The sequence below is a fragment of the Sapajus apella genome, unplaced genomic scaffold (genome assembly GCF_009761245.1).
Source record: "Sapajus apella isolate SASKATOON/1434 unplaced genomic scaffold, GSC_monkey_1.0 scaffold65, whole genome shotgun sequence".
In the NCBI taxonomy this organism is placed as follows: Eukaryota; Metazoa; Chordata; class Mammalia; order Primates; family Cebidae; genus Sapajus; species Sapajus apella.
In genome coordinates, this window is record NW_022437005.1 from 245,554 (window position 1) to 259,908 (window position 14,355).

At 44.0% G+C, this 14,355-nt stretch overlaps 1 protein-coding gene across 1 annotated transcript in view; it reads left to right on the top strand.

Annotated features, from left to right (window-relative positions):
• Positions 1-14,355, top strand: part of ISM1 (isthmin 1) — a 79,787-nt gene that overhangs the window by 44,707 nt on the left and 20,725 nt on the right. Inside the window, exon 2 of the mRNA XM_032248010.1 lies at positions 5,027-5,266. Within this exon, the coding sequence (XP_032103901.1) occupies positions 5,027-5,266 (240 nt within the window). The remainder of the gene's footprint in view (positions 1-5,026; positions 5,267-14,355) is intronic.

Sequence of the window (14,355 nt, forward strand, 5' to 3'; positions counted from 1 at the left end):
TAATCATTGAAAGCTTCCTTGCTTCTTGGTGCAGGAGAGTATCCCAAATTCATCTGTGCCCTCCCCAACCAAGCTCTGCACTCAATCCATTTGTCCAAGGAACACTGGTTCCTTTTGGCAAGGAAAAACCTCTTGCAATTGTGACAGTATTTGGCTGGTGCAAAAGTAATGGCGGATTTTGCCATTACTTTCAATGGCAAAAACCACCACTACTTTTGTACCAGCCTAATAGGACCACTTAAAGGAAACATTACAGTACTCAGTGAGCAGTACAGCTGAGTAATGTTATGTGTAGATGCTGAAACAATGAAAAGAGTCTGTCAACATGTGCAGAGCGTATCAATGGCAGATTTGGAATAGGATATCAGGAAAGTTGGCAGCAGAACCCAGCATCTGTGTCCTGGCTGCCATAGTGAAGTTCACTGTGATGTTTCATTAAATGCCCTGTCGGCACCTCTATTATTTGGGAATTGTATTCAACTGCAAAGAACAGAATATCTAACATAGGGCCACTTAGCTAAACAGGGCCTTTTCATTTTTTCTTGGTCATCACAACTCAAAAATTAGGATCCCACGAGGGAACATTGCTACTGGTACTGCAGCATTGTCAACGTTAAGATCAGTGATAACAGTAAAAGACATAAGGAGGTCACCATTCCAGGACTGACCAGTGTGATAGCTCCATAATGCTAAGCCCATCAACTTTCCAGTCAGCCACACTTAGACTACAGCCTCCATCCTCATGCCTGCCAGCTGCCTCATTTCACATCAACCCCGGTATCCTCATTTCAGGCAGGACAAAGTAGAAGAGAGAAAGGCAAACAGCAAAACTGAATCTGAAAACTCCTTTTCAGCAGTTCTGTCCAGAACCTTCCACTTACTCCTCACTGGACAGAAGTGTATCACATGGTCATACCCAGATGCAGTGGATGCTGGGAAATGTAGTTTTTGCCAGGTCCACAGCCACCTGAAACAAGCATCAAGAAAAAGATGGGAAGAGACAATGGGCAGGCAATTGCAAATGTCTGCCACAGTACCGCCATCTAAGGCAAAATACCAGGCTGCAAAAACAGGATTTTTTTATTTACTATTCCTGTTTTAGATAAATTCTAAAATAGGAGAGGAGCATCACACAGTAGCTAAATAATTTGACCAACACAGATCACCTGCCTCAGCGATTGAACAGTGCATGTGCATAAGCCATTCAGTAGCTTCGGCTCTTCTGTTTTCCTTCTCATTGGTAGTCACAACTCTGAACTTAGAGCCACAAGAGGAAACGTCGCTGCTGGGGCTGCAGAATTGTCAATGTTAACTCACAGATTGATGTTCAAGTCAAAGACATATTGTGGGTAAAGAAATATTTTTCCAAATTGAGAGGCCCCCCTTGTATCACTTTAACTCAGGCAAAATGAATTGAAAGGCATTTTAGAAAGAATGGTGATGATTCTTTCCTTACATTCCCAGACTTTCCTAAGGTATCATTTTCAGAGAAGAATGTTTGCTTGCCTGAATAAAACATAATATTTTACTTTTAACCTTGAGATCCACCCCTATTGAAAATCTTCACTCTGCTCTAATAATTTAAGTGAAATACTCAGTAAGTGAACTTGGTGATAGCTGGACTGATGTCCAAGGGGAGCTCTGCAAGGAGGATGTGCAGTGTGACCTTTTGAGAAAAGGTGAAGGAAGTGTTTTCTTGTACATTACTAGGATATTCTGTCTGTTGTCTCCTGCCCTAAAGTCTAGATAACAATAATGGCTACTCTCAAATCTTGTTGTTGATTGAATAAAACATGATTTCATTTTATATGGATCATCCTTAGCCACACTTTCCCTACCCTAGGATTTCCAGTATCTTAACAGCTTGGGGGTATGCCGTTGCAAGGAGCTAAGGTTTCCAGTTAAGTATGTTTTGGAAGAGATGCAAGAGTAACTCAGATGTTCAGAGATTGTGATTAGCATGTCTTTATTACTTCCCATCTTCCAAATATTTTACAAACACCAAGCCTGTGTCTGGGGGACAGGGTGGTTGGGAGAGATGGAGAAATGCCACAATTGTATGCAAAACTGAAGCCAAAACATACTTCAGCCCCAGTTGTCTGACTATTCCCGGCAGAGGTACTTGTGGCCTCAACTGCCCAGCCAGTGTCCCTAACTTGACGCTTCTCTTTCCGTGTGTAGACAAACCCAACCCAAGTATCTTGACTAATCCTGCGGGGAAAGTACAGGGCTCTTCTTATTATCTAATCTGCTTTACATGCAAGGTCTTTGAGTCCTAGAGAGTTTAAGGGGTTTGCTTGGTCTGGGGCTAAGCCAGAAACATTCTGTGGTGGTGGATTTCCTATCAGGAAAAATGCAAGAGTCACATCAATCAATCAGACTTAGTCCCTGTTTTTTCAGACATCTAAGCAAAATGTCAAAAAGTAGCAAAAACACATATTCTACTTCCTCTAACATATAAGTGTTCATAGAAAGAGTACTTGATTACAGGAGAAAGGAAATAGATTTTTTCTATTTTGAACCAAATTAAGCAGTATATATCCATTGTGGCAATGAAGTTTAGGGCTTGATTCACAAGAAATACTAAAGCAGGGAAGCAAATTCTTGGCCCCTTCCAAGATTTGTAATCCTAAATCCTGCACAAGAAATTCTCCATGACAATCTAACTGTCCTTCCTAATGCTGTTGTGGAAGTTTTACAGTTGGAGATTAAGGGAAAAAAGCAAGGAACCATCGCATTCAGCCATCTTCCCTTTGGGATGTCATAGAGAAATCTTATGTTGAGGAAAGATGGCATGATCTCTCTCCTCTCCCCTCCCCTCCCCCGCCTCTATCTCTCTCACTCCCCCTCCCTCCCTCCCTTCCTCCCTCCCTCCTAGGCTCAAACAATAATACATTTGGCCTCTGTTGCATTGAGTAATGTCTCGAAATGTCAGGACAACTCCCTCTATCAGGATGTGCCAGAAGACGAAAACCATGGCAGAGAGGTGGCTGGAAAGGTGAACAAAGACACAGCCCCCGGCCACATCTTCTGAGCTGTGGAAGGGCGAGCAAAAACATGTCGCGGAGCATCCAGCTTTCCGCTGTCACTGCGTGTTTTCAAGAGGAGACACGTAAGGTTTCTGTCTCCACACTCCCCTTGGCCTCTTGGAACATTCAGAGGTGGTCTCCGCACTAGTGAGTTTTTTCCTTAGCCCCGTTCCTATTTAAACATATATTTATAAATCCATTTCCAGCTGGGGATGGTGGAACATGCCTGTCATCCCAGCTACTCGGGAGGCTGAGGCAGGAAGATTGCTTGAGCCCAGGAGTCTGAGGCTGCAGTGAGCTTGATTGTGCCACTGCACTCCAGCCTGGACAACACAGCAAGACCCTGTCTCTAAAAAATGACACATAAATCAAAGGAAAAATCAAAACCCCTTCCCTAAGCTTAGCTCTTCAAGAAGCTATGTATCTGCTAGTGTGTGTCGGCCTCAGTACCCTTGACCTTGGGTGCTCAGAGTCTCAAGAAGCTATGTATCTGCTAGTGTGTGTCGGCCTCAGTACCCTTGACCTTGGGTGCTCAGAGTCATGAGTGTTTTTATATCAGATGTAACCCTTTGGCTGGGTCAGAGGCACTGTGGTGGGGGGCAGGGGGGGTGTGTGGAGACAGTGTGCTGGAATATATACTCCCAAACCGAAAACATATCCAAGAATAACAAGAACATTAACCACTGACCCAAACGCTGGTGAAATCCTATCTCCTTGTCTCTCTCCACCAGTAAACATGAAAATGCCATCCCTGAAGGCTGGAGTAAGTCTTCTGTGAGAGGACCGGGGGAGAAAAAGAAAGGCTGGTTTGGGAAAGGAGTCCAGGAACTTCTATACTCTGCAATCACTAGAGAAATCTCCCCCTCGTGATAACAAAAGGAGATATTTTTCACAACTGGGAAAAAACAATGGGCTTGTACTTTCCAGAATAAAACCATTAGATTTCAGAAAGCCTTTTTGTGACTTTTTCTTTGGCTAACCCCGTCTCTTCGTCCTCGTCACCTAGGGTTCTTCCCTCCTTCCCTCTACAACAGCTTCACTGGTCATTCTGTTTCTCAGTCCAGCCAAGCTCATTCCCATCTTGGACTTGAGTGCTCCTTTTGCTAAAATGTCCTTCCTCTAGATTATTGCAGGGTGCTAGCTTCTGTTAAGATCTTGCCTCAAGTGTCACCTTCTCTGAGGGGTCCTGGTTCTCCCTGGCCACCTGTCGAAGGTTTTTCCCCAGACACTCTCCGTTATCTTCTCTCTTTTCTTCTTGGAAGTCACTATTCTCTGTTCTGATCTTATTTATTTATCTATGTATTTATTGTTTATTCCCCTCACCTAGTTGTACACTTCAAAATAATAGGTCTCATGTCTATCCTGTTGATTGCTGTATCACCTGTACCTAGCATGGCTGGCATTTGTTGGATGGATGGATGGATGGATGGATGGATGGATGGATGGATGAGTGTGTGGGTGGAAGGAAGGAAAGAAGGATATGTGAATGAATGTGTGGATGGGTTGATGGTCAAATGGAAAGACAAATGATGAATGGATATAATCAATAATATGGCTCAAGAATTTTATCCAGCATGGTCAGATCTTTTGCTCCATAGCCTACACCAAAGAAACTAACTCTGGACACTAGAGCTATAACTAAAGCCAAGGTGGTTAATCAGTTGAAGCTGTGAGAAGAAAAACATCATTTGGTTCCAGCTTTAAATGCACACCTATTCCCCTTCAAAATAGCATTTTCATTTTTAAAGTACTTTGAAGCTTAATGAATAGCTCATAACTCATTAACCCTCAGAACATTCCCAAGTAGCAGGCTATGAGAAGTTTTGATGATCTGGCTTTTAAGATATGAAGAAACTAAACCATAGAGTTGCAAAATGAGTTTGGAATACCATGCTGGCTTAGTTTCAGTCACTGGAATTGTCCTTGCTCCTGAATGTAATGGACTGTTACGGGTGACATTTTTAAATCATGTGTCTTTGTTTGCTTGTTTGTTTTAGAATAACCTCAATGTGGGAAGTGACGCCACATCAGAAACCAGCTTTTCTCTCTCCAAAGAAGCACCAGGAGAGCATCTGGACCACCAGGCTGCACACCAGCCCTTCCCCAGACCGCGATTCCGACAAGAGACTGGGCACCCTTCGTTGCAAAGAGATGGCCCCGGATCCTTTCTCCTCGATCTACCAAACTTTCCGGATCTTTCCAAAGCTGATATTAATGGGCAGAATCCAAATATCCAGGTAATTCTTGGCAGCTGGAAGGTGGAAGATAACAAAACAGTTCATCTTTTGTTTTGTGATGATTCCAGTGGAAACTTCTGCCTTACCTCACTTTTCTTCTTAACCCCTTAATGATTCTTCCTTAAGATCATGTTATCTCCATATGAACAGTGCTGCATTTCATTAAGTGACACCCTTGATTGTGAGATGTACCATTATTTTATGAACCACTCAAAAGAAGAAAACACCACTAATTAAAGTATGACACAACAAGGATTACAAGATACATAGTAATTTCAGAGACAGTCAAATATAAAATCAAAACTGATGAAATGTGTTAGTTATAGGAAAAGGCCAATCTCACCTGTGAACGGACTGGGCAAATGATTTCAAATATGATTTCAAAGCACTCAGGAAAGCTGTTTCTCTTAATGCCCCTCTAAACTTGCCTTGAACACCAGAAATTCCTTCACAAAGAGACAAGCTTCCGTTACTCTAAAGTGTACATGACTTACAAAAAATATTAATAAGAGGAAGCAAGGTGAGAACAGGAGTTCCTAGGGGAGAGATGACTATCTTCCACTAAGATGGGATCTCATGAAGCAATGGGAAATGGGAGGTGAGGGAAAGGGTGCCTGGGATTAAAAGTAATAACTTCCATCTACACTGAAATAGCTCAGTATACTTTACAAAGCAAATGTTGATCTGATTTGATCCTCCCATCACCCTCATGAAGGAGACAAAGCCCATGTCATTTTTCTAACACTATCAACAATGCACCAGATACTCAGAAAGTTACTGTTTCGTTTACCCAAGGTCACATGGCAGTAAAATAGTAGTTGTAGGGCTCAAACCCAGGCTCTGACTCCCAACCCACGTTCAGAGACAAACTCCTAATTTTGCATGTTGTTTTTACCTTTCTCTGTTTCTACCCAATGATGGCTGAGAGAGGCTCATCCTCCAGGCAACCCAGCCCCTACCCAGCTTTCGTCCTCATATGCCTGCTTCCATACATTTTTTAAAAGATGGTCTCAGTCTGTCACCCAGGCTGGAATACAATGGCATGATCATAGCTTATTGCAGCCTCTACCTCCCAGGCTCAAGCGAACCTCCCACCTCAGCCTCCCGAGTAGCTGGAACTACAAGTATGTGACCCCATACCCAGCTCACTTTTTGAATTTTTTATAGAAACAGAGTTTTGTCCTATTGTCCAGGCTGGGCTCAAACTCCTGGGCTCAGGCGATCCTCCTGCCTCCGCCTGCCAAAGTGCTAGGATTACAAGTGTGAGCCACCACAGCCAGCCCATACTTATAAGCTTTGCTTCCAATTCTTTCTGTTTGTATAGGGGCAACTTTTCTGTACTTTTTCCTCTCTGTACCAAATGCCAGTTTGCTTACATAGCAGAAAGTTCCTGAACTTGAACTCAGAGCAATTGATCCTTCATTAGCTGCCTCTCTCTCTCCCGAGACTAACACCCTCTGCGTGATAACAGTTTTAGATCAGGTTTCGTTGACCTGAGTTGTTTTGCTCTTAACACCAGTGTCATGGTGGCAGACAAATGTCACTGAGAATACTTAATTAGAATACCAACCCCTGCTGTATATAAAATGCTGCATTAAGTTACAGGAAACTGAAAAATGTAAGGCCTGTTCCCTCCAATAAATGAAAGAGATGTGAAGATCCCAGCAACCACATAAAATAGTGCCAGAAGGACCATGAAGACAGAGGAGAAAAAGCACTGTGTCCTCAGGGGGATGGATCTCAATAGGTGGGAAGAAGTCAGGCAGGCTCTATTGATGGCACAGAGTGAAAAATGTTACGGAGATCACTCTTCAACAACCCATGTGCAGAAATCACTGCCCCAGTTAATAGTTCTGGTGAGTTTTGGATTGTTTTAACTGATAAATTGGGAAAACAGGCCTTTGGCTCCTACTTCCCCTCTCAAGGGACTGACCACATGGTGTGATAAAGAGCAATGGAGCCCTTTGGAATAGGTGCAGATTGGCAAGAAAGGCCCTGACTTCATACCATTGCTCGGCCTTGCTTCCTGTCATGGCTCATCCACATGTTTATAGGTGTTCTGGTTCCAGAATCAGGCAGCCCTCATCCCAAGGGCATTTGGGCCATGCCCAGAACAATCTGAAGCCTGCTGTTGCTAGCACTGTTTCCCAGAGGTGGGAATGTCACTTGGGATATAATGCTGAGGACTGAGCTATAATACCAGTGTAATCGATTTAAGAATTACTAAAGTAAAGTCACAGGAAAATGCATGTATGTAGGAGAATGGAAGGCTGCTGGGGACTGTTTCCTCATTGAAAGTTATCGGGTGCTTGCGCTTGACCTAAAAATCCAGTTTCAGACAGAACTTCTTGGGATTCCCTTTCTATCTTCTAGATAAATCCATCAGTCTGGAAATTCCCATTCCCTACCTAGACCTCACTGGGGTCTTAATTTTATTTTGTTTTATTTTGACAAGGTCTCTGTCACCTAGGCTGGGGTGCAGTGGTATAATCATGGCTTGCGGAAGCCTTGAACTCCTGGGTTTGAGTGATCCTCTACCTTAGTCTCTGAGTAGCTGGGAGTACAGGTGTGAGCCACCATTCCGAGCTAATTTTTTTTTTTTTTTTTTTTTGTAGAAACTGGACCTCACTATGTTGCCCAGGCTGGTCTTGAACTCCTGGCCCTAAGCATTTCTCATGCCTCAGCCTCCCAAAGTGCTGGGATTATAGATATGAGCCACTGCAACTGGCTTGTCTTTTTAAAATATTACTTAAATGTTAGGGAAAAGCAATAGTGTAAAGGCAGCTGGGACTCCCAGAGCTGCGAACCCCAGATTACTTTTCAAACGAAAGGAAGCGGGAAACATTAAGTGCTGGGCTCTCTGGAGCCCATGTGATGGACCTGTGCAGGAGCTCCGTGGAGCAGCCAGGCTTACAATTCATTTTTCACCATAATCTGCTGTGTTATTTAACTAAATGAGAAGTAGAGAATGCTTTGGAATAGTGCCACCTGGCTTCCTAAGGGGAGACAGGGCTGTCAGTTGTGGGTGTGGAAGGAAGTGAAGTGAATGAGGGAGCAGAGAATAAACATAGGATGCATTAGAATAAGGCCACACTGGGCCGTGGGTGCTTGCAGCATGGGGTGCTCTTCGGCAGTGCCTCTGGGACCTTTATAAAATGCACGTCTCCATGAGCTGTTACAAAAGTGTAGTTGCAGAGATGGTAGGAATGGAAACGATTTGCGCGCATCTCCTCTGAGCCCCTAAGCTACCTGCTCATGCGGACTTCAAACAGGTGAGAAGTCACAGCCCATGCTTTCTTTTCCCTTTGTCTTACTCCTACCCCCAGCACAAGAGCAAGAAGCCTACCTCCAGGTGGTGCTTCCGAAAGAGATGCTCTGGAGGACAGGCTAGGGAGCGGGACGGGGCTACTCCTACCAAATCACCATATTTTTCTGAGTTACCCTTTATGCAGCAAAGATCACCATAGCTCCCAAGAATAAAGGTGTACCATAGCTCCAGGCATGAAGGTTATTGGCCAAATGGACTCAAAATTAATACAGCTCCAGCCTAGATACTGTCAAAGTCAAAAACCCAAAAGGAGTAAGCCAATAATCTCTTTTTGCCTACTGCCCAGCTGAGTTATTCTATTTCTGCTCTATACAATCCCTATCTGTTACTTTTCTAAGAGGGAGGGGATGGCCTGCATTTAATTAATCTGATGACATTTTGGCCCTAAAGAAAATAAAATTGTGCTGCATTTCTGGCCTTCTGTTTCTGGAATACCACTAAAGGTTGGCATTGGTCATCCAGAAAGATGTTCAAAGAAAGAATAAAACAACTGCTACCCCTGGGAGCCCCAGCCTTCTGTCGACGTGTACTTATGTGTGTGTGTGCACACACCACAGCACTAGCCGCTGCAGCCCCATGCACCACTGCACTTGTGTAAAGCAGTTCCCTGGTGGTTCTTTAAAACATGAGGCGCTTTCTATGAGGAGGTGATGTTTTCCGTGTTGGTAGCCCTCACCCCGTCCTCAAAGCACTGTTCTTTTGTTGAAATCCACTGGTTTGACACAGGTGGATTCGGCCCAGCAGACAGCCCCACTGGTCCCTGCGGGCCCCGTCAAAGCATTCCCTCTCCCTGGGTAGCAGAGTGAAGTCAGGTGAGGAGCCCTTCAGTGAGTCGGCTTCTGCTGCCAGGGCTTCTGGCCTCATCTGCCCCTTGCCCTGGCAACCTGCCTTGGCCCCTACCCGATTCTCCCTAGCTGGAGCCTGGGAGCTGAATGGGAACTTGATACCCGCCCTCCGCACCACCCACCCCTTCAGGCTCTGGAACTGTTTCCCACGCTCCAGGACTAAGGAAATAGCCTGCACCTTTCTGAAATGCCATCACTAAGCCCATGCAAGAGACCACGTCCCTCCTGGGCCTCTTGACTTTCAGGGTAGGAAATCCTAATAAAAGCCCCAACATCTGCTTCTATAGAGCGTTTTAACTCCCAGAAGTCAGGCAGCCTCTGTCCCAAGTGAATCAGACATTCCTATTTTAAGACTGGCTTCAAGCTGTGGAAATGAGGAGGGGGAAAAAATGCACAAAGTAGAAAGAAATGGCCTCAAACTCCTAAACTGAATCTCCATATGAAATTTAAAAAAATGTAAGAGGTTGGGTTTTATTGAAAACAAAAATCATTCAGGAAAGAATGTAAATCCCCCAAAACAAGTTAGACTTCAGCTTTGCTGGGTTTTCAGTCTGCAGCTGATAGTCAGATAGCAGAGGCAAAAATCTCTGCAATAAATCCATTATTGGGCTTACTGTATCAGTTCATTATGACACTAGCTATTCTCAACCAAATATTCTCTTTTCTGGATCAAACTGATATTAGTATTCATTTCAACCAATATACTTATTTCTTTTCTCCCATTAAGAGGAACTTAAAAATAGGCCTCTTTTTCCTTGCACAGACTTAATAACATGGCCATAGCCCTCTTGAGTGCGCCAAGATACAATCAGAGGAGTTCACTAGGGCTACAGTTGTTCCAGCTTCTACTTTTGATTTCCCCTTTCCCTTTTTCTCTAAAATACTCTTAGAGGAATGACAGGTCTGGCTAGATAGGAATCAAGACATTTCTACCCAAGATGTGAACCCATGCCCCTGTAAAGACAAGCCTGTTCAGCTCAGATTCTCACGGGGTACTGCTATCAATATATGGAGGCAGATCGACTTGTGTTTAGGATCACGTACCACCATTAAGTCAGCCAGGCTTGACCTCTGTAGCCCCATGCATGTTATTGGGCCTCTCTGTGCCTCAGTTTCCTTGTCTATAAAATTGGAATGACAATACTACCTATGAGTAGCTATGTAGTATAATACTGCATGTAAGTATGATTATGAGGATTCAATGAAGTTATCCATATGAAGTGCTTAGCACAGGGCCCCATATAGGATAAGCTTCCCAGAACTGATAGATGCTGGTTGGTAATATTGGCGATGAAGAAGACAGAGGAAATGTATATAAAAATAACTGGGAATCAGAACTGGTTCTGAGATCGATACTATACCTTACTTGCTGTTTACCTTGGGGCCTTAAATTCTACAAGCCAGTTTCTGTGCCTGAAAATTGGGTCTAAGTTGTGTAGATGGACAGTAGTGCCTGGACCGGCATTCTGCAAGTCTCAAAGCAGTAACCACAGTTAGCCAGGGTTGCCACCATTGTTCTTACAGCATCAGCGGCTCTGAGAAGAGGGAATTAGATATCTTCCCAGTCCATTTCATGTTCTTTGCATGGCAGTTGTCAAGGAAGAAGGGGTGGAATGATCTGGATTTAAAACCCTTGTTGGAGACATGTCTTCTGTGCTCCCGAGGAAATCATTTTTCTCTCTGGAGAACACCTGCCCACTCCCACCGATTTCCACAGATCACAAGGCCTAGAGGACTAACAAGCAAGAAGTTTTTCCTAAGTTTGAAGAGCATGCCTCTGTATTCTCAGTGGCATTCGTGTATTATCAGCTAGACTGAGAATGGTATTGGTTTCCCTATGGGAAGTGCATTTCTGAGCAAGAATCAAGAGTTTGTTTCTAATCAATGTATTAATTTTCAAGAGAAGGAAATCTGATCAAGGTACATTGGATCTTTTCCTCATTTCCTGATTTTAAACAGAATTTTCCAAATTGGCGCTTGTTTTGGACTTTCTTTCTTGGAGCTGGGGAGATTCTGCCAGGAATTGAACTGGAGGCATTCTTTTATCATCATGACTTGAGTGTGGAAAAGTCCAGAAGAAAAAATACACTAAGACGCTTCAATTATGTATTCAGGATGAGAAAGGATGGTAAGATCTAGGGCCTTTGTCAGTTTGGAAATCTGTGCTCACTCCCACACCTGCCGTTCATCACATTGATCATTGTTCAAGACATCTTTATCAAAGGATTCTTTGATGCTAAAAAAACATGTAAATAAAATGAGAGCAATAGGAAACACCAAATGAGCCCTCGCCATTGGAAAAGTCATTGATGACACTCATTAAGTCTTTTTAATTGGATGCCTATGCAACCTCAGGTTCCAGATTAGATTTCTCCTTTTGATACCAGCATGAGGTTTTCACTTTCTTGACTGTAGGGAAGGGTGGATCCTGAGAGTTATTTGTTTTGTGTTTGTTTTTGTTTTAATTCAGTTGAGGCAGGGGCCGGTAATTAAAGGGAAAAATAAGCCTCTAAGTGTTGAGACTTAGTCGTAGATACAGCTTTAGGAGTAAATTTGTATTTTGCTACTCATCGCCTAGCCAGGCAACAAATCTGTTTTGTTTGGATCTGAGCAGCAGTTAGGAGAAACCAAAAAAAAAAAATCGTATTGACGGTAATAGCTTGAAACATGAAATTGTTTTTATTCCCAGCTTGGAGAAATTGCAGGGCACGTTTTGTTTAAGCAATCCCTTTGACTCCAGTCTGAATACAAATGGAATACCAAAAGTGTTGGGCACATTCCCTCTTATCTCCTACCCAGAGACTGATTTCATTACCATAATTGCAGGCTGGCCTGGCTCTTGGCAGCCTCTCCCCTCCAAGACCCTTAATAGCCTTGCAGCTCAGTTGTTCCGTCTCCAGGCAGAGGAAGACGGGGCTGCAGAGAAGAAAGGTATGTCTCCAAAGGCTCAGCATCGCCCTGCCACTGCCCAGCTTGGCTCGGCTCCACCTGGCTGTGTGCTCCTTGTCCACTTGTCTTTCTAAGCTTCTGTGTGGGTCCCAGTTACCGTTACTCTCCGGCAGCCATTCATTCTAACAAATGGCAATGGTAGAAGATGTATGATGTATTCCTTTGCTTTTGTTTCCCTTTTTTTTTTTTTTAATTTTTGGGATTACTAAACAGCTCCACAATTATTTCCAAATATGCAAGAGATGCCTACAAGACCGCAGTAAGGGTGGTGGCATGGCTTTTCTAGGTGTCCCACGACAGAGGAGAAAGGTGCACTTGGCCTGCTGCAGCCCGAGTAGACTCTGGGGTTGAAAGTCACGCTCTTGACCATGTGTCCTGACCCTGTAAAACCAAATCCCAGGCCCATTGGCTGGGCAACATCCTTTGAAGTGAGCAGAATTCAAACCTCGCCATTCCTAACACAGAAGGAAGGGGCTATTTGTCTCAGGGATGGCCGCACCCCAGTGTGATTTGGCAGAGCATCTCAGCAACTCTCTCAGATGTCAGGTTAGGGCAAAACTGGAAATGCATCTGCCCAGTACATCTTGGGTTGATTACTTGGAATGTGTGTTTCTGATTCATTTGCACATAACTCATCCGGGGGTGTTGCAAGAGCTGTGTGATGGCCAAAGGAACCCAATGCATCTTTTATTATGTTTTTTAAACAAGTCTCTCTACGTTGATTGTCTCTTGGAGCCAAGAAACTTCATTCTTCCAGCCCCGTGACAGACTTCAAAATGAGACTTTCGTAAATCTGAGAACAAGTTCTAGCCTTGGCTCCAGGACTGTCTACTCTGACCCTCCGGGTTGGTTGAGGAGTGTGCAGGCTAGTGATGAACCATGGAATGAATGAAAATCATAGCTGGGAAAGCCTGGTTTGAAGGAGCTTGTGCTCATGTCTCTACACACCCTGAAACAACCAGCCCCCACCTACGCCTGTGGTCTTGTTGTTTCTTTAATCTCATGAAGGGACAGTAGCTCTGTCACTTACTTTTTGAGAGACAGTGTGGCAAAGTTAGGAAGTGCATAGGCTCTAGAACCAGACTCCCCACATCTGCCGCTTACTAGCTCTGTGACCTTAGGCAGGTTGTTGGTGTCTCCGTGCACCAGCATTCCCTGGCTGTGAAAGATATCTGGCAATCATGTCAAAACTTAATAGTTTGAGCCAATGATCATGGGATTGCTGTGGGTCAGGAATTTGACTAGGACTCGGCTGGGAGAGCTTATCACTGCTCCATGTGGTGTTGGCTAGAGTGACCCAATTGAGGCTGGAAGATCCAAGATGGCCCTACTCACGTGACTGAGGCCTCAGAGCTGGGCATGGGCCAAGGAACCTTGGTTCTCCTCCATGCAGCCTCTGTCTTTACATTGTCTCTATACACCCAGTGGTCTAGGCTACGCTTCCTCACACAGCGGTTAGAACATTCCAAGAGAAAGAAAATGAAAGCTGTAAGATCTCTGTTAAGACCTGTCACTATTCTACTCCTACCCATTTTGCTGGACAGAGTGAATCACGTGACCCGTGTAGATTTCCAGAGAGGGGAAATGGGCTCCACCCCTCTCAATGGGAGATGTGGCACACACAAACACGGATGGGAGGTCTTTATGAGAGTTGAATAATATAGGTGGAGCATTTAGCACAGTGCCTGGTACACAGTTTGTGTTCATAAATGTTATTTTTATTATAATATGATTATTCTAGAATCACTTCAGGAACAAATATAGTACATGTTTATTTCCTGAATGAAAGGCTTCCCAATACCACATGGAGGAGAAACAAACACTCCAGGCCTCACTCTACTCAAATTACTGACCCACACAGCAGTCCAACCGTCATTGTTTCCAGCTATTAAGTTTTTAGTCATCGGTAAATCAGGAACTCCAGTGATGAATTTTCCCCTCCCAACCCAAGGACATATTCCATCTAG